General features: G+C 52.3%; 1 protein-coding gene across 12 annotated transcripts in view; it reads right to left on the bottom strand.

Annotated features, from left to right (window-relative positions):
- Positions 1 to 20,437, bottom strand: part of TMCO4 (transmembrane and coiled-coil domains 4) — a 104,192-nt gene that overhangs the window by 55,523 nt on the left and 28,232 nt on the right. For all 12 annotated transcript variants that reach the window (XR_011254128.1, XR_011254129.1, XR_011254130.1 and 9 more), the window contains 3 exons: positions 18,287 to 18,461; positions 17,517 to 17,544; positions 5,286 to 5,418 (listed from right to left, as the gene is read on the bottom strand). Coding sequence is in view for 9 of the 12 variants with exons in the window: in XM_069575111.1 (XP_069431212.1) it covers positions 5,286 to 5,418; positions 17,517 to 17,544; positions 18,287 to 18,461 (336 nt within the window). In the remaining 3 variants the exon portion in view is untranslated. The remainder of the gene's footprint in view (positions 1 to 5,285; positions 5,419 to 17,516; positions 17,545 to 18,286; positions 18,462 to 20,437) is intronic.

The following is a 20,437-nucleotide window of genomic DNA, read 5'->3' as shown; positions in this document are numbered from 1 at the left end:
GAGGGGCATTGGGAAGGCTAAACGAGAGTCCACACAGGTGACTGGCATGCTGCAATCACTGTGTGCTTATTGCTCCCATCATCCTTTCCATGGTTATGATAACTTCCTCAACGCAGGCTGGAGATATACTTTGGCCCTGAAGTGCTAGCACCATTTGGGGCAAACAGGAAGGCTGGAAATGAGCTGCTTTCAGCAGAGTTCAAGGCCTGAGGAGGAATTCCAGCTGCTGGGCGAACATACAAGAGGAACACACAGGGGCCATGAGCAGCTGGCTCTGCGGACCAACCAGCAGTATCTGGTTCAACAAATGCTGCCTGGGAAACGCTCTGCAAACTAGGGGCAGCCCAGCTCTGCCATGAGCTCACCGGCTCACCTGATTTTTCTGAGCTTCAGTTTTCTCACTTCGGGACTGGAAATGATGATAGCCCCAGAAGGTGACCAATGTCAAGCAGAGTAATATAACCGTGACTGTCTGCCTCTGTTTCTCCCTCCCTCCTAGTTCCTCCTCTGCCTTGAGGACGGGGTCACCTCTCCAGTAGGACACTCAGGCCCCCTGCGACCTGGCCCCTGCCTCATGGTTCATCAATTCCAAACTTACACTTTACCCTCCGGAAACACTAAAGTGCCTGCGGGCACATCTCCTAAGCCTCAGTCCTGTGTTCCTGCGGCCCCTTGGCTGCCAAGGACCTTCTCACCTTCCTCTGCCTGGCTAAACATCACTGTCCACTCCAGAGTCGTCTCCTCCAGGAAGCATGCCCTAAGCCTCAAGGTTGCCTGACTGCCCCTACCCTAGACCTTCCTAACCCTCTGGGCTGTATTAGCCTGGAATCTAGACCGTTGATTTTCAAAGGCTAGGCTCTGGATCAACCACATCAGGAGCCCCAGCGGGGAGGTGTTAAAAGCACTCCTTCCTGGGTAAGGAAATTACTTGTAACAAGCTCTCTGGTTATGTCAAGTTTGAGAACTGCAGGGGTGAGCCTTCAGGACATAGATCAAACCTTTCCTGCACTCCAGCCTCAGTAGCTGGCTCTGGGAGTGGCACCTGGATGGGGCTCAGAAGATGTTCCTTGGAAAGAAAGATTTGGAGGTGAACATCTCACTGCAGTGATCTATTTTCCCGCTCATTGTCCACGTCTATGAAAACCAGAGGGCACATACATTTTGGCTAAAGAAAATATTTAGCCAGAGTTCAGGCCAGTCACCATCCAGAATGAAACTTCCAGGATATTAGAACAAATCCCAGGGAGGTCCCTGCCTGACTGAATTTAAACAAGAGGAGACACTGGCTGTGAGTCACATCCACGATGCTTCCTACACTGGGAGTGAGAATTCAGAGCACGACACTAAATCCAAACAAAGCCGGGCTCCTATTCCTGACTTTGCCTGCTGTTGAGGCACCACAGCCACACTCACCACCTGGGATGCTGGAAGTGACCTTGAGCTGGAGTTCGGGTCAGCCTCCCAAAGACAGAAGCGAAAGCTGCTCAGTCGTGTCCGACTCTTTGCAACCCCATGGACTATACAGTCCATGGGACTCTCCAGGCCAGAATACTGGAGTGGGGAGCCCCTCCCTTCTCCAGGGGATCTTCCCAACCCAGGGATCAAACCCAGGTCTCCCGCATTGCCGGCGGATTCTTTACCAGCTGAGCCATCAAAGGCTGAAGCCAAAACGCAGGAGCCCAGGCTGAAGTCACAGCTACCTTGTGAGGAGCAAAGACAACCACACTGCTCATCTCACGGCTCCACAGAGAAACTTCCCTCACGGCCACCTTATCTCCAGTGAGAGGGCGCTCCTTCCCCTCTTCTGTCCTCATTGTCACCCTTCTCGTTTTTCCAGAATTATTTCCTTATGGCTGCGGTGGGTCTCTGTTGCTGCGAGCAGGCTTTCTCCAGTTTTGGAGAGCAAGGAGCTACTCTCCAGGCGCGGGCACAGCTGCTCACTGTGGCGGCCTCCCCTGCTGCGGGCCCAGGTGCAAGGTTCTAGGAGCACCGGCGTCAGTGGCTGCTGTCCGTGGGCTCAGTGCCTGTGGCTCTCGGGCCCTGGAGGGGGCTCAGTGAAGCGCATGGGCTTAGCTGCTCCGCTGTGCGTGGCGTCTTCCCACACTGAGGGCAGAACCTGGTCCCCTGTGGTGGCACGTGGATTCTTATCCACCGTGGCGTCTTCCCACACTGAGGGCAGAACCCGGTCCCCTACGGTGGCATGTGGATTCTTATCCACTGGACCACGAGGGAAGTCCACCCTTTCTTTCTTTTTTTTTTTAATCACTTTCTGCAGTCAACAGAGAGGGGGTGCTTATCTCTGGGGAGTCTAGAGACACATTCCGAGTAAAAGCTCAGAAAGCCCACAGAAGAATGATCTTTGCTGCCTTCTTCAGAACTAAGGTGGAAACTGGGGGTTCCCAGCCACACCCGAAGGGGATGCAGTGAGTGATGTTCAGACAGAATAAGGAAGCTGAATTGGATGGTGTCTCTGATCACCTGGGCGCCCCTGGGCAAGTGACGTCACCCTCTGACCTTCTGTTTCTTCCTCTGCCAAAGCCTCAGGGGACTGCAGTGAAAGTCCAATGAGATGGTATCTTGTACCGGCATCTAGAGAGCACTCAATAAAGGTCAGATGTTGACCATGTTATTATGATGGGCTCCGTATCAACCTCCAGCCTGGCATTCGCTGTTTACTATGTGCCAGGGACTGTCCCAAGCTTTTGATAAGAATGAATTAATTCAGCCCTCTGGACAGCCCTGTGACGGAGGTACTATCACTATCCCCGTGCTGGAGACGAGGAAGCTAGGGCATAGGAAAGTGAAGTCACTCAACCAGGAGGGGGAGCTCGGATGGCCGCAGGGCTCAGCGAGGCCCCAAGAACAGAGGTGGGACACTGCACCCTCAACCCCGGCTGCAAAGGATCGCCCTGGGGTGCCAGGAAGCTCACCTTGCAGAAACACAAAACCTCAGGGTTAAAAGACACCTACACGCAATTCGACCCTCTTCCTGGACAGGTGAAAACACGGGTGCTGATGCCAGAGAGGGAGAGCCATGGGCCCAGGGCCACACAGACTTGGCAGCAGAGTCAGACAGAGCACCAGGCTGCTTGGCTGACCAGTCCCTAGGCTTTCCCTGGGTCCTAGATTTTTCCACAGACCACAGATGGAACCTAGAGGTCACCAAAGTCCCTAAAATTTAGTTTCAAAAATGACACCTGTGGAGTATTTTTCCAAGGAAACAGCCCCACAATGAAATAACAGCAATGTTGTTGCTCGGTCTCTAAGTTGTGTCCGACTCTTTGCAACCCCATGGACTGCAGCACGCCAGGCCTCCCTGTCCATCACCATCTCCCAGAGCTTGCTCAAACTCATGTCCACCGAGTTGGTGATGCCATCCAACCATCTCGTGCTCTGTCGTCCCCTTCTCCTCCTGCCCCCAATCTTTCCCAACATCAGGGTCTCTTCCAATAAGTCGGCTCTTCACATCAGCTGGACAAAGTATTGGAGCTTCAGCTTCAGCATCCGTCCTTTCAGTGAATATTCAGGGTTGATTTCATTTAGGATGGACTGGTTGGATCTCCTTGCAGTCCAAGGGACTCCCAAGAGTCTTCTCCAACACCACAGCTCAAAAGCATCAATTCTTTTGGTGCGATAGCAAACGTTGATATTTATCATCTAGTAACTCTGTGCAGAGCTTCCCAGGTGGTGCCAGTGGTAAAGAACCCGCCTGCCAGTGCAGGAGATGTAGGGGACATGGGTTCAATCCCTGGGTCACAAAGATCCCCTGGAGGAGGAGGGCATGGCAGCCCACTCTAATATTCTTGCCAGAAGAATCCCTATGGACAGAGGAGCCTAGCGGGCTACGTCCATGGGGTCACAAAGAGTCAGACATGACTTGGCAACTAAACACATACACACAACTCTGCAAGGCCTGCTCGAAGCACTTTAGGTATAGAAACTTCATTTAAGCCCCACACGAACCCTTTGAAGAGGGTGCTATTATTATCCCCATTTGCATGTGAGGAAACTGAGGCTCAGAGAAGTTAAATAACTTGGCCAGGATCACACGGCTGGTAAGTGGCAGAGCTGGGCTCTGTTTCACCGTCCCTGATCTGGCATGACTGGTATTCTTGGAACAGAAACTCTAAGTAATATGTTTCTTTCTGACAACAGATTTCCAAACAATACTCAAGACTTTCTTTCACTTCAAGGCATACTTGAAATGGTACAAATGTCCAATATATCCAAAGGTGCTGGGCAGCCCTTGAGACCACCGTCACTGGCCTGGGTCCAGGTCTTTCTTTACTGACACAGCTCTGGGAGTCAAAACAAGGCTATTTTGGGGTTATTTTGACAGATTAACTTTCCTTCTTTCTCAAGGAAACAACCCCCTCCCTTTGACCTACAAACTTGGGGGGCGGGGGAGGGTGGATCCAGTTCTGAGCATGGCTTCAAAGCTAAATTCTCAGCTGGGTTGGACTGGCACAGTCTGGCTGCTCCAAGAAAGCCTTCGTGGCTGAACAAAACTCAGGGTGGGAGATGTGCCTGACTGCAAGGGGCATGCAGGTCGGCTGTGACTGGGACTGATCTATTACTCTGGGATTAGATCCTCTGTAGGGTGTTCGACAAAGAGCTGAGCTCTGGCCAAGTTTGCCAGGAACATTTCCCTTGACACACATCTGACCATACAGAGAGAGCAAAGCCCATCAGCCTTGGCAGGCATGGGGGCATGTGGGGAAGGTAAGGACTCCTAGGTATAGAACCCTTGCTGTGTGCCAGCCCTGGGCCAAGCACTTGATAATACAGTTGTATCTGTTTTCCACAACAACCCTAGGAAGATGTTATTCTCATTCCTACACTACAGATAAGAATATTACGGCTTAGAGAAAGGGGGCCAACCTGCCCAAGGTCAAAAAATAAACAGGTGTTAGAACCCAGGCCACTCTGACCCACAGACAAGGTGCCATATGAGCTGAAGTGCAGTGGGGTGTCAAGACCACAGGCTGTTAAAGTCACAAACTCAGGGCTCTGAGCAATTATCTGCTCAATCCCCGTCTCCTATAAATGAGGGTGGAGGCCAGAGAGGGAAAGTGGCTTGCTAAAGCAACACAGCAAGTCAGGGCTGCACCAGGATTCCCTATCCAGGGTTTCCCGATGGGTGGGAGTGGTGCACATCTCAGAAGTCCACTAGAGTGGAGATCCGAGATGCCAGCTAGGCGGGAAGAGGGGCAGACCGGACTGTTATCTGAGGAGTGGAAGGCCTCTATTCCCGACAGGCGGGGCCAGGGCCAGGGCTCCCTTACTCAGAGTCCTCCTCTTTGGTTTCCTTCAGGTTCTCGAGGAAGGTCTCTTCCAGGAGGTCGAGCTCCTCCAAGGGTGCTTGGAGGAGGGAGGCCATGTGGCAGATGAGGACGCGGGCCCGAGCATCGTAGCGGCCTTGAGAGAGAGAGAAAGAGGAGGGGGTCAGTTCAGCTCCCGAGTGCAGAGATGCTCACAACAGTGCGATGCATGAGACCCGAACCCGAGACACATCCCAGACTCAGGGCCCCCGACAGCCGGTCCATTTAACAGGAGCACAGCTTCTGGGGAAGAGCAATGTAACTTACGAACATGAATCAGAAGCAAGGTGGCGTTTTTCAGCAAATTAGCAAAGATTCAAATTTTCACATCCCAAAGCTGTTTAAGGAGGTGATGTCATGATGAAAACCAAATCCCATCCCACACTGACTACAAGGCCCCTGGCCCACTCCACGACCTCACCTTCTAGAATGTTCCTGCTACAGGGCCTTTGCCCTTGGGCTGTTTCCACCACTTGGAAGGCTCGTTGCCCTAATCTTGTGGGGCACCTCCTCCTCCTCCAAGTCTCTGTTCCAACGCCTCCTGTCCAGAGTGGCCTTCCTGACCCTACACACATCACTTGACCCCTCTGCCTTGTACTTTGTTCTACACAGAGCTTGCCCAAGTCTGACATCATGTCCATTTACTTCTGTTTTTCTCTCCCTGTGAAGTATAAACCCTATATGTATAAACTCTGTGTGTTCTCTAGTCCCTAGGAGAGCACCCGGCATAAAGAATAAATGTTCAACTAATGACCCAGGTAGGGGTCATTCACCTTCGCTCAGGTAGAAACAGAAATTGTGAGAGTCATCTCACAAAGTTTCAAGCAGAGGACTCCGGGCCCAGGAGGAGCCCTCTATGAACCCTGCAGAAGCAGCCTCCTCTGCTGGGCGTCTGCAGGCCTCCCTGGAACGAGCGGCCTCGGAGCGAGCTGTGGTCTGGCAGTGCGTGTCCCACTGCCCCCAGCTGCCTCCCTGGATGCGGATCTGGCTGCATGCTGGGAGACAGACGCCGGCAGGTCATGTCTCGGGGTTACTGATCCACTGATGTTCTATGAATAAGGGAGCTCCCTGCTCACTCCTAGGGTCACAGCCCATTGAACGTAGGTCATAACCGAGCTGTGGGAATTGATAAGCCTTGGCCATGGTGATTAATTATCATGGTGATGATAATCAGCCACTAATTCATATTCCACTGGTCAAGGCTGCTGATTCAGTTTCTGGAATATACAGTGCCAGGTGCCAGGTGATTAAAAGCTTCCAAGGTATTCTTGGGCAAGGGACTCTGGAATGTCAGCCTCGTGGAAGGGTCATTTCAAGGACCAGCCAGACTTCTGGACTTGGAGCTGAGTTTCTACTTCAGGCAGGTGGTGAGTGCTGGAGGAGTGGGGCAGGAGTCCCGGGCTACCCAGGACAACTTGCCAGGCAACTGACTCCTCAAGGGCCAATCCATCCTGTCTCAATAAAGAGCCCGACCTGGGGCTCAGGCCAAAAGCCTGGGCATTGTTCTTGATTTTTCTTATTGCCCTTCCCCTGACAGCCAATCTACCAGCTAACACTGACAGCTGCCCCTCCAAGACGTATCCTGAGTCTGAGCACAGCTCCCCGTCTCGTCACGGCCACCACGACAGCCACAGCTTCACCAGCCATCTCCCCGCTTTCTCATCTGTCACCCTTGCCCCTACACTCTATTTGCCACACAGCAGCTTGAAAGATAAAGTCACCAATGTGGGAGCTTCTCTTCCCCAACCTGAAACTCCACAAAGCACTTGGAATAAAACCCACATTTTCCCCCGTGGTCTGCACGGCTGTACACCATGTGACCCCTTCCTACCACCCTCTCCCACCTCACTTTCTACTGGCCCCTATTTCACGCACCAGTGTTTGTCCTACCAAGAAGCCAAGCTCATTTCTGCCCCAGGGCCTTTGCACTTGTTCTAACTAGCAAACCCCCGATCTCAGAAGGTCTGGGGCACTCATGCCTAGAAGCAGCAGTATGATGAAGACTCCTCCTGCGACCTCTGCAGGGAAGGAAACCAGCATCCACAGTGCTCCTAAAAATGCCGAGAGCCACTCAACAGGCTTGCAATCGGGGCTGTTAATCTTCCCAGTTATGGAATTAAGAGACACCTGCTCCTTGGAAGAAAAACTATGACAAACGTAGACAGCATATTAAAAAGCAGAGACACAACTGTACCGACAAAGGTCTGTATAGTCAAAGCAAGGGTTTTTCAGTGGTCATATATGGATGTGAGATCATAAAGAAAGCTAAGCACTGAAGAATTGATGCTTTTGAACTGCGGTGTTGGAGAAGACTCTTAAGAGTACCTTGGACTACAAGGAGATCCAACCAGTCCATCCTAAAGGAAATCAGTCCTGAATATTCATTGGAAGGACTGAGGCTGAAGCTGAAGCTCCAGTAATTTGTCCACCTGATGCGAAGAACTGACTCCTTGGAAAAGACCCTGATGCTGGGAAAAGTTTGAAGGCAAAAGGGGAAGGGGGTGGGAGAGGAAGAGATGGTTGGATGGCATCACCAACTCAATGGACATGAATCAGAGTAAACTCCAGGAGACAGTGAAGGACAGGGAAGCCTGGCGTGTTGCAGTCCATGGGGTTGCAGAGTCAGATGTGACTTAGCGACTGAACAACCACCACCACCACACCATCCCACACACAGCCCTAGGCTACGGGCCACAGGCACACATACAAACGACCCAACACCCAGGCAGTCTATTCTTTGGAAAATCTTGGAGGGGGACACGAACTCTGCCCTGAGCGGAGTCGGAGTTAACACCAGCCTTCAACTGCTGGGCAGCCCCAGTACCCACCCCAGTCTCCACCCTTGGAGTCCAACTGGTCCCTCTGGCCTAGGTAGAGCAAGGGACAAGTCCAAAGTCACCCAGTGTGTTTGGACAGACCCAGGGTTAGAATTCACACCCCTGGGCTCCTTCTCTCACCCTTATCTCAACAGAGAAGCTACTGCACTTTGAACGTCACCATCTAACACTGTGCTGTGCATTAAAGGATGAACAGCCCCCATGAAGCTTGGCACTAAATGCCAGCTGCACCCCAGGCACCATGATAAGCCCCACCCTCCCTACACAGCCACATGCACCTCCTTGGGGTGCAACCTCAGCAGTACACCCTCCATCGCCAGGCACTGAACCAGCCTCTGCTCTCACTATGGCTCTGAGTTTGGGAGCCCGAATGGTCAGCCTGGGGTTGACCTCGCCTCTCTGTGGAGAGCAGCAGCAACCCAGACCTTCGGGAAGAGATCACTGCCAAGCCCTTCCCTTGGGGGCGGGGGGCTGCCCTCAAGACCAAAGGAAAGGAACTCAGGCAGAAACTCAGGCAGTTGCCATGCAGACTGGCATTTAAATTTTCATCTGATTATCTTTATAGCTGAATGGCTTCGGACAACTTTCTTGATCTCTCTGAGCCTCAGTTTCCTCATCTGTACAATGGGGGCAAGAATATCTTTTTCATCTGGCTTTCGTTGAGATGCACTGAGAAGACACATGTGATGGACCTGGCCAGCACCTAGGATGCAGTAAGTGGTCCAGTGTGAAAGTGAAAGTTTAGCCGCTTAGTTGTGTCTGAGTCTCTGCGACCCCAGAGATTTTAACCCGCCAGGCTCCTCTGTCCGTGGGATTTTCCAGGCAAGAATACTGGAGTGGGTTGCCATGCCCTTCTCCAGGGGATCTTTCCAACCCAGGGAGCAAACCTGGGTCTCCTGCACCGCAAGCGGGTTCTTCACCGTCTGAGCCACACGTAGCTCTATAAATTAGTCCTCAGATAAAGGTGGCTGGAAAGTGAAAGTGTTAGTCACTTAAGTCTTGTTCAACTCTTTGCCACCTCATGGACTGTGGCCGAGAAAGGGTAGCTGATAGTACCCTTTTTATGGTATTTGCCATGTTTCCTAGACCCTTAGATGCTAGGAAGCAGGGACTGCTGGGGTGAGGCTGTGAGCTGTTGAGTCAGCCTGGGGACCTGTCTCACTGCTCCCTTAGGGTCCGAGGTCGCTCTCAGGCCATGCTCATACAACCACTTACCCAGCCCACCGCACTGACATCCCCTGATGGACCAATTTTTCTTTTTTCTTTTGGGCTGTGCCATGCAGCTCGAGGGATCTTAGTTCTCCAACCAGGGAAGGAACCTGGGTCCCAGCAATGAAAGTGCTGAGTCCTAACCACTGAACTGCCGGGAATTCCCCCAACTCTCCTCGTCTTATTTTCTATTTATTCATTTACTTGGCTGAGCTGAGTCTTAGCTGTGGCATCCGGCATATAGGATCGACTTGCCTTGATCAGGGATTGAACCCGGTCCCCTACCCTGGGAGCGTGGGGTCGTAGCCACTGGACGAGCAGGGAGGCCTCCCCTAACTTTTCTAACTGTACAGGTCATACAGCATTTGGAATATTAATGCCCAGTTTCACCCTCAGTGAATTTTTTTTCATACAAAGAAAGCACACCTACCTCCAGTCCCATTCCCCCTGGGCCCCCACCCTGGGTGCTGGGCTGACTTACAAGTCGGTGTTCATGCTGGTGGGGAGAGCGTGGCTGGAGGGGTGGGGCTTCTAAGATGCAGCCGTCAGGGCAGGACTTGACCTCAGATGGTTCCGGGTATGACTGCTGCCTTTTTGTGGCTCATTCTGGGGGGACAATGAAGGACACTCTGGTGGCAATGAGCGTAGTTCAAGGCCAGTGGTCGTGAGAGCCGAGGGGCCTCTTCCAAGACCCTCCTCCAGCTTCACCTTCTGAGAGGCCGCCCTGTCTGGCCACTCCTCGGGATCCCGCCTCACAGCGTGCTCACTCCTGGTTCTGGCCTCAGCACATCCCCGTAAAGGCAGCTGTAAGGACGAGGGTTCTATCATTTCATCTCCACGTGGGAAGGAGAACAGCAGTTAAGACTGCACTCTGGAGAACTTCCCTGGTGGGCCCAGGGGTCAAAACTCCAAGGTTCCACTGCTGCGGGCGTGGGTTCAATCCCAGGTCAGGGAACTAAGATCCCACAGGCCGCATGGCCGATGATAAGGGTAGACTCTGGAACCACGATGTCTGGGCTCAGCTCCTGCCCTCCTTCTCCCCATTGGTGTGACCTCAGGCAGCTGATTTCCCTTTCTGGGCTGCTGCGGCCTCGTCAGTACAATGAGGCGGCAGTGGGCAGCATCATCTACCTCCCAGTGTTGTTGAGGGGTTGAAACAAATTATAAAAGCACTCTGCTCAGGGCTGGCACACAGTAGGCACTCCATGAGCATCGGCCCTGGGGAGGATTCCTCCTGGCGCCCAGCAGAGGGCCTGGCATGCGTAGTGGGGCTCAGTTCTTCCTGGCTGAATGGGTCAATCAGTTCAATACTGATAACAAGCTTGCCGAGTCTTGAGGATCCTGACGGAGACCCAGTGCCACCAGGTGACAATGTGTGCATTCCAACACGATAGATGACGACTTCTCAGGCTTTTCTGATTCATCGGCAAGGTAGGCTTTGCAATTCAGTCATAAAAACCGGGTCAGAAAGTGGAGCCGGGTTTGCGGTGAAGGTGGTTCTGTCTCCTGCAGCTGCACCTCCTTGGGTCCCATCGCCCAGAGCCAATGCTATCTTTGGATTCAGGGTACAGAGGACGAGAACCATGATTCAGCTTATGTCTCTGGCTCATAATTCACCATGAGACTCACTGCCTTAAATGGAATTTGAAACTTATTTTGAAATTTCACCTCTGGTTACCTAACCTCCTGAGCCTAATTTCCTCCCAGTGGAGATAACAGTTATCTATTCCAGCACTTGCTCTAAGGATTATATATTACACGATGCAGTCACTCACCATCCGTGTTACATGACCCAGGAGAGCAACTGGGTAGCTTCTATCTGTTTATTTGTGTAGGCTGCGTCTCATCTTAGACGTGGCATTCAGGGTCTCTGAGGCATCACGCGGTCTGTGGTGGTGAGTGGGCTCGGCTGCCCTGCAGCCTGTGGGATCTTAGTTCCCACACCAGGGATTGAACCCACGAATCCTGCATTACAAGGCAGGTTCTTAACTACTGGACCACCAGGGAAGCTCCTAGGTCACTCAGAAAGACCACCAACTACTAGTAAAGCAGCCCCACCTGGCCCACTGTGGGCCCTGGACCAGTGGTTCCCCACTAGGGGCGTTTTTGTGCTCCCCACGCCCACCCCAAGAACATCTAGTAAAGTATGGAAACATTTCTGGTTGTCCCAAGTCAGGGAGTGCTACTGGCGTCTAGTGAGAAGAGGCCAGGGAGGTGGCTAAACCTCCCAGAAGGCACAGCGGGGCCCCACAACAAAGAATTATCCAGTCCCCGATGTCTGCAGTGCCGCCACTGTGAAAGCCCGGTTTAGCGAGCTCAGATTCAGTTTAACCATCAACATATGAAAGGCTGATTTTCCCAGCTAGGTGGGCCAGAGGCTTCGTGGGTTGTTACTGGGTGAGGAGAAGAAAATGGTTAGTGTGCAAAGAAATTCCACCCTACCGCTGCCAAGACGGCCACCGTTCCGTGACTAAGATCCCAACGTCGTCAGTAAAGGTCAACCTTCCAGGAAGTTCTGAGACGTGCAGCTCTTCGTGTTGATTTCTTGGGCTGATTCCATGACTAACCACCCTGCCTCACACCCAGAGAAACACAGCCACATAGACAGACAGCTTTATTCTGTGCTGTGTGCCCCACCCCCTCAGTCTCTGCAGAAAAAGATGGCTTAACCCTACAGCTCAGACAAACCGCCTTGCTAGAGCCTAAGCTTGCGCTCTAAGCCAAGACCATCCGTTCTTCCTTCTGTCCATCCATTCAACTATCCGTCCATCCATCCAGCAAACACTAAGTGCCCACCATCTGTTCACCAGCATTGCAGACACTGGGAAACAACGGTGAAGAAGCCAGACGAGAGCCCCGCCCTCATGGAGCTTACAAGAAAGGCCTTGAACAACTGGCCCAACTATGAGACTGACCTTCTCCTTACAAGATCCTTGACTGTGTTCTTAGGACCAAAGACAGTTTCGTTTTGCTTTGAAGTAGCATTGAGCTCTTGCCTCTTTGTGCTTGAAACTGAAGTTCAGAGAAGTTAAGTGGCTTGACATCACAAATGTCTCAGAGACAGGATGAGAGTCCAGGTCTCCTGGTTCCCGGGAGCTTCCCATTTCCCCGTGACCACCACGGCCCCTCAGCACTCAGGGCCTGCGTCCTGAGCACCAGCTGTGTTCTCAGCACTCGACCTGGGTTATTCCACTCAGTCCTCACCACCGCCCTATGAGGTAAAGAGTACTGTGGCTCCCGTTTGATGCCCAAGGAAACGGAGGCAGAGACATTCAGCAACTTGCCGATGAATTTTAACACCAGGCAGGCAGATCCCTCAGTGCTCCCAGTTCTTGGTTCTTCAGTTCAGTTCAGTCGCTCAGTCGTGTCCGACTCTTTGCGACCCCATGGACTGCAGCACGCCAGGCCTCCCTGTCCATCACCACCTCCCGGAGCTTACTGAAACTCATGTCCATTGAGTCGGTGATGCCGTCCAGCATCTCGTCCTCTGCCGTCTTGGTCCTTGGTTCTTCATTAGTAAGGACAGAGTTGGACGTGACAACAGTAGGCACTCCCACTCTGGGCATCATTTTCTCAACTACAGGCTTCCGCTTTACCCTGATGGCACTTTGCAGATAATGTGTTGTTTTGTTTTTTACAAATTGAAGGTCTATGGCAACCCTGCATCCAGCGTCTCAGTGCCATTTTTTTCCAACAGCATTTTAAAATTAAAGTTTGTCCATTGGATTTTTTTCAGTTCAGTTCAGTCGCTCAGTCATGTCTGACTCTTTGCGACCCCATGAATCGCAGCACGCCAGGCCTCCCTGTCCATCACCAACTTCCGGAGTTCACTCAGACTCACGTCCATTGAGTCCGTGACGCCATCCAGCCATCTCATCCTCTGTTGTCCCCTTCTCCTCCTGCCCCCAATCCCTCCCAGCATCAGAGTCTTTTCCAATGAGTCAACTCTTCACATGAGGTGGCCAAAGTACTGGAGCTTCAGCTTTAGCATCATTCCTTCCAAAGAAACCCCAGGGCTGATCTCCTTCAGAATGGACTGGTTGGATCTCCTTGCAGTCCAAGGGACTCTCAAGAGTCTTCTCCAACACCACAGTTCAAAAGCATCAATTCTTCAGCGCTCAGCTTTCTTCACAGTCCAACTCTCACATCCATACATGGCTACTGGAAAAACCATAGCCTTGACTAGACGGACCTTAGTCAGAAAAGTAATGTCTCTGCTTTTCAATATGCTGTCTAGGTTGGTCATAACTTTTCTTCCAAGCAGAAAGCGTATTTTAATTTTGTGGCTGCAGTCACCATCTGCAGTGATTTTGGAGCTCCCCAAAATAAAGTCTGACACTGTTTCCACTGTTTCCCCATCTATTTCCCATGGAGTCATGGGACCAGATGCCATGATCTTCGTTTTCTGAATGTTGAGCTTTAAGCCAACTTTTTCACTCTCCTCTTTCACTTTCATCAAGAGGCTTTTTAGTTCCTCTTCACTTTCTGCCATAAAGGTGGTGTTATCTGCATATCTGAGGTTACTGATATTTCTCCTGGCAATCTTGATTCCAGCTTGCACTTCTTCCAGCCCAGTGTTTCTCATGATGTACTCTGCATAGAAGTTAAATAAGCAAGGTGATGATATACAGCCTTGACATACTCCTTTTTCTATTTGGAATCAGTCTGTTGTTCCACGTCCAGTTCTAACTGTTGCTTCCTGACCTGCATACAGATTTCTCAAGAGGCAGGTCAGGTGGTCTGGTATTCCCATCTCTCTCAGAATTGTCCACAGTTTATTGTGATCCACACAGTCAAAGGCTTTGGCATAGTCAATAAAGCAGAAATAGATGTTTTTCTGGAACTCTCTTGCTTTTTCAATGATCCAGCGGATGTTGGCAATTTGATCTCTGGTTCCTCTGCCTTTTCTAAAACCAGCTTGAACATCAGGAATTTCACGGTTCACGTATTGCTGAAGCCTGGCTTGGAGAATTTTGAGCATTACTTTACAAGTGTGTGAGATGAGTGCAATTGTGTGGTAGTCTGAGCATTCTTTGGGATTGCCTTTCTTTGGGATTGGAATGAAAACTGACCTTTTCCAGTATAGCGTAAATATAACTTTTAGATGCACTGAAAACCACATATGGTCACGTGACTTGCTTTACTGTGGGGGGCTGGAACTGAACCTGCCATCTCTCTGGGGCCCACCTGTGTCCGGTGAGGGCCGTCTGGATGGTTTGAGGGGCTGCCAACCTCTGCCTTCTGGGGAACTTTTGAGCCCTTCCACCAGCTCCCATTGGGGGTCCTGGTGTGTCATTGACCATGAGACAAACCAAAGGTACCCCTCAGATGCTATGAGAGACTGGTATTCTTTAGACATACATGCTCAGTTGCTGAGTGGTGTCCAGTTCTTTGTGACCCCACAGACCTCTCTGTCCATGGAATTTTCCAGGTGAGAATACTGGAGTGGGTTGCCATTTCCTCCTCCAGGAGACCTTCCCGACCCGGGGATTGAATCTGCATCTCCTGAGTCTCCTGCCTTGGCAGGCAGATTCTCTACTGCTGCGCCACCTGGGAAGCTGGCTTAGACTCGAGGGATCATTATCTCCCCGTGGGGATGCCTCTGCGTCCCTCCAACTCCCACGGGGAAATTCTGAGAAGGTTTCTGTTAGCAGCACTTATTTTAGAATGTCGGCTCTGCCACTTAACAGCTTAGACCTGTTACTTTACCTCTCTGAGCCTCAGTTTGCTCATCTGTGAACTGGGAACGTGTACACGAAAAGATGGTGATGAGGATGCTGTGAAACAATGCTTCACAAGGGCCAGGGGCAGTCACCAGCATGAGCAGGTGCTTAGCAAGTGGAGGGAACTCTCAAGAGAAATTTAACAGGCAATGCCAGTCTGAAACTCCAATACTTTGGCCACCTGGTGCAAAGAACTGACTCAATTGAAAAGATCCTGATGCTGGGAAAGACTGAAGGCAGGAGGAGAAGGGGACGACAGAGGATGAGATGGCTGGATGGCATCACTGACTCAATGGACATGAGTCTGAGTGAACTCCGGGAGTTGGTGATGGACAGGGAGGCCTGGCATGCTCCAGTCCATGGGGTCGCAAAGAGTCGGACACAACTGAGCAACTGAACTGAACTGAATGCCAGTTTAGAGGCTGCCTACGAGAACGCCCCCGGGAGGGCATGAAGTACCAGACGATGCTATTACAGACAGCCCATTTCAAACCCACTCTAACTATTCTGTGAGAGCCAGGCCAAGGTCACCCACAGCAAAGGGCGGTAAGTTACGGTGTCCTGGGGGTGCTCATGGGCGCTCAGAGGGTTGTGATTGGCAGGTGCGGGCAGGTGGTGGGCTAGGATACATGTGGCTCTGGGAGACAGAAGGGAGAGTCCGGCACACACAGGAGCTGCTTCCCTCGTGATAAGACCATGGGACAGAGGGCTGGCCCGGGAGGCTGGAGACCTGGTTCCTACCAGAAGACCACCTGCCACCATGTGCTTCTGGGAAAGCCCTTTCCCCTCTCTGGGCCCCAGTCGCTCCTCTTGGAAATATGAGTCTCACCCAAGAGGACCCTGACCCGCAAGATAGGAACAGGGGCCCCCAGCACCTCTCAGGGGGCAGGGAGGACTCCAAGCCTGCACAGCCCCCGGCAGCCGCCTGGCCTCCCAGCAAGTGCTCAGACCCGGCGCTTTGTTGTTACCATGACGAGCACCTGAGAGTGTGTGTGTGCTAACCGGCTAGCCTGCTCTCCAGAAACCTGCGCCCCAGACCTCCGGGCAAACCACCCCTCATTCTAAGAGCATCCAGGACTATCGAATATTCCCTCATTTCAGTTTGCAAAAATAAAAGGGATTCTACCAAGGATTCTCAGACCAACTCCACCACATCCTCAGACCACAGCTCAGCCACGCGGCCGCATCGGCTAAACCTGCACTCCCAACACAAGGGGCCTACGTTCGATCCCTGGTTGGGGAACTGGATCCTGCATGCTGCAACTAAGAAGCCCTCATGCACCGAAGATCCTGAGAGCCCCAAGTAAGAGCCAGTGCTGTGCTCAGCCGCTCAGTTGTGTCTGACTCTTTGCAACTGCGAGACTCCTCTGTTCCTGGGGATTCTCCAGGCAAGGATACCGGAGTGGGTTGCCATACCCTCCTCTAGGGGATCTTCCCGACCCAAGGATTGAACCCACGTCTCCCAGCGCACCCAAAATAAATGAATAATCTTTTTTTAAAAGAAGACATGTTACTTCAGGCTGTGCCTGCCTGAAAGCAGGGGCTGGGCCAGATCACCCTTGGGTGATCCCCATTCAGCTCTGAGATACAGAGGTAAACCTTCCGCACGGCTGGAAAAGGGCCATGCTGGGGTCTGAGTCTCAGAGCTGCACTTCTCAGACTGTAAACGCCACGGGAACCACCTGGGACCCTGCGAACGTGCAGAGCTCGCTGGGCTCCGGCTCCCGTGACCCTCCTCTGAGCGTTCTCTCCTGCCAATGCTCCTGCGTTTGCTAAGCCTATCTGTGAAATTCTGTTCCTCTTCCTCCTCTTCTTACCCCTCCAATTGCCCACGAGCCAGAGTTTCGGTGGAATCTCGTGTTTATAAAAAGCGTTTATTTATTTGGCTGAGTTGGTCTTAGCTGTGGTACGTGGGATCTTTCGTTGTGGTGTGCAGGCTCGCTAGCTATGGCGAGTGGGCTTAGCTGCCCCATGGCATGTGGGATCTTAGTTCCTTGACCAGGGATTGAACACGTGTCCCCTGCACTGCAAGGCCGATTCTTAACCCCTGGACCACCAGGGAAGTCCCTGAAACTTTCCTTTATTACATGGTGCGGAGGCTGTTGGAATGTCATTTTCAATTCTGTGTTCCTTCTCCCTGATGTCAGCAGAATAGACCTTGGAAGGCAAGAGCCAGGCTCCAGAGCTACTGAGAAGGTGAGAGGGTGTGGTGAGGAATCTGTAAAACCGCAAGAAGCACCACGCCGCTGGCGCTTGGCGTGAATGGAGAGCTCCCCGGCCCCCCAGCGCTACTGGCTTCCCTTTCCTTTCTTGCTCTGAAAAGGCCATGAGCATGGGGCCACAGAGGCAGCACCTAACCCTGGCTTCCCTGGCTGCGGGGGAGACACGTGCCCACAACTTACAGAACTTAGGAAATATCAACTCACCATCCTTGAGTGAGAAGCTCAGAAGGTCCTGAGGGGAAAGTAACAGGAATTAGCAATAGGTTGATATGTAACCAGCCTGCTCATTGGACATATATTTTCTGACTCTTAACAATAGGTGGGAACACAAGGCAGACAAGATACCTTTGCCCTGCATTTGAGTGGCAAGCCAGAGAAACAAGCCAGCCCATAACCAAACAAGCGTGTGAGAGCTTCAGGGAGTCAGATGAAGGACGGCAAGGGCTGCTTTAAGTGTGCTCTGCTGGCACTGAGAGCCCGGGTCAAGCGTCTGCCTGCTTCAGTGCACGCAGAGCAGGTGAGTGACACGCCCAAGCACACACAGCAAAGCTGACGCTTCCAAAGAGAGGCACCGCAGCTTAATGGCTAGGGACACGGGCTTTCGAATCTGATGGCCAAGGTTCAAATCAGCTGTGTGACCTTGAACAAGTTACTAAACCGCTCCGTGCCTCAATTTTCTCATCTACAAAATGGGGACAATCACTTTACCTACCTCATAAAATTGCTTTGAGAATTAAATGAGTCCATACGAGTAAAGGTACTAGCATATAAGAAGCAATGTTTAAGTAATAAATCAATAGTAAATATTCGATAATGATAATTCAACACTAGCTATGATCATCATATCGTCAGATATTAGGATGCAATATTTAACCTTTGAACTCCCCCCACACAACTAGCAGTGATATTCAGGCTGACTCTGAGAGGAAGCTGTCTACTTTCCCCAGCAGCTGCTACCTGGGCAGTGGGTGTACCTGAGTGATCACCAGTGGGTCATCCTTCAAGATGGGGTCCTTCAACAAAACCTGAGCAAACATGTCTGCTCCTTCGCCTCCCAGACCACTGGCAAAAGCAGTCATGGTAGGCAAGACGGCTTCAGACAGGTCCAGCCACTTCACCAGGCCAACCACAAAGTCTGTGCAGAAGGACCTGAAAGACAAACGCCGCTGAGACCCTGGACCGTGCAACTCACAAGACGAGACATGTCAAGGGATGTGAAGAGCTGGCATCTACGAAAAACCAGGGCAACTGTGGCCCATGGAATATAGCGAGAGAGCCAAACCCGATTTCAGGAGAGCAGGTCTGAGCTTACTCCACCAAAACTTTAACCACAAGGAGCTGATAAACCATAGGAATGAGGGCAACAAGCCGTTAGCTACTGACCAAACGCCCTGAGCCCAGCCTGCCCTGAGGGCTGTGAAATAAAAAGTGAGCAAGACAGGTCTTGGATAAGAAGCTCATTGGGAGGTAGAGACCCAGACGGAACTAACTGATCTAGTGTTGTGGGACACGCTAGGACAGAGGCAGGAATCCAGCCCCGATGAGTCCAGAGAGGGGGCCTCGAATCCACCCGGGAGGCGAGGGGCAGCGACCAGAAAAGGCTTCCCCAGACGGAGACCTCCTGCTGTTGGAAACAGCCACGGACACGCTTTCTAGAAACACGCTGGCCGCCGCGGGGGTGGACAAAGTGTGGAGGAAGTTACGCCACCATCACTGAGGGGTCTCTGTCCATAGTGAGTATTTGAGCTGAGTCCCACAGGGGTCCTTGGGTGGGGGATGGATGGGGTACTCCAGGGCAGAAGGGACCCCAGGAGATGCAGGAAGCCCATGGCATCTTGGGGGCACTTCTCTGGTGACTCAGATGGTGAAGAATCTGCTTGCAATGCAGGAGACCCAGGTTTGATCCCTGGGTGGGGAAGATCCGCTGGAGAAGGGAATGGCAACCCACTCCCGTATTCTTGCCTGGAGAATTTCAGGGACAGAGGAGCCTGGCAGGCTACAGTCCGTGGGGTCACAAAGAGTAGGACACGACTGAGTGACTGACACTTTTTCACTTTCATGGCGTCTTGGGGACCCCGGCAGAGCCCACATCAGGGTTTGATTTGAAGCTACCACTGGGATGTGGAGCAGGAGAGTCAGGCGGGAGGTGATTAGACAAGTTCCGAGAAAAGGTTTCCCAGAAACAAGCTGAGCTCCCTGGTTGTGGGGGTGACCTTAGGAGGTTCCCCACTGGCACTGCTTGGCTCTGGTCTCCATGGATCCCAGGCAGTGCACCCAACCCACTCCTCAGAGCCGCTGCTGTCAAAGCCCAGGCAGCTCGGTGCAGGTGGGGCCCGTGCAGGTGGGTGCAGGACTCAGGTTCAAATCCTGGGAGCACCACCGTTTTGGCCCAGGTCCCCAGGAAGCAGCTCTGAAATGATTACTGGGGATTCCCTCGGGGTCAACACCTGTGGATGGGCAGGGAGGATGGAGAACTCGGTGGGCGGGAAGGAGCTGAGATCCAGTCTCAAGAGAAGTCTCAGCTGATCCTGTGGGGAGATCTGACGACGGGGCGACCCGTGAGAGGTGTCCCCCAGTGGGGCGAGAGGGCTGGGCCTTCATGCCCTCACACCAGAGAGTCGTCGGACAGCAGCTGCCCCGGGAAGGGGGCAGAACCCTGGGCAGGGTGACTCTCTGCAGCTGAGGCAGGCCCGGGCCACGCAGGCAGCCCCTCAGCGGCGGGTGGAAACGTCCTTCACTGCTGAGCGAGGCTGCGAGAGTAACTTGACCTCTCTGTACCTCAGTTTCCTTATCTGCAAATGAGTGTAAGAGACCGACTTCACAGAACTGCTTGAGGATTAAATGAGAAGCTACATATAAAGCACCCCAAACAAGGCTTGGCACGCAGTAGATAATTAATGTTGGTTAGCATCACTATTTCATTTAAATTAAAAAAAAAATACATATTTATTCATTTGGCTGCACCGGGTCCTAGCCGCAGCGTGTGGGATCTAGTTCCCTGACCAGGGGTTGAACCTGGGCCCCCTGCACTGGAGTGCAGAGTCTTAGCCGCTGGACCACCAGGGAAGTCCCAGCATCACTGTTGACAAAGAGACCAAGGGAGGTCGTGAAGAGGGCTGAGCTGG

This window comes from Ovis canadensis, chromosome 2, assembly GCF_042477335.2.
Source record: "Ovis canadensis isolate MfBH-ARS-UI-01 breed Bighorn chromosome 2, ARS-UI_OviCan_v2, whole genome shotgun sequence".
In the NCBI taxonomy this organism is placed as follows: domain Eukaryota; kingdom Metazoa; phylum Chordata; class Mammalia; order Artiodactyla; family Bovidae; genus Ovis; species Ovis canadensis.
The sequence above is the reverse complement of the archived record's forward strand: the minus strand, read 5'-3'. Positions and strand labels throughout refer to the sequence as shown.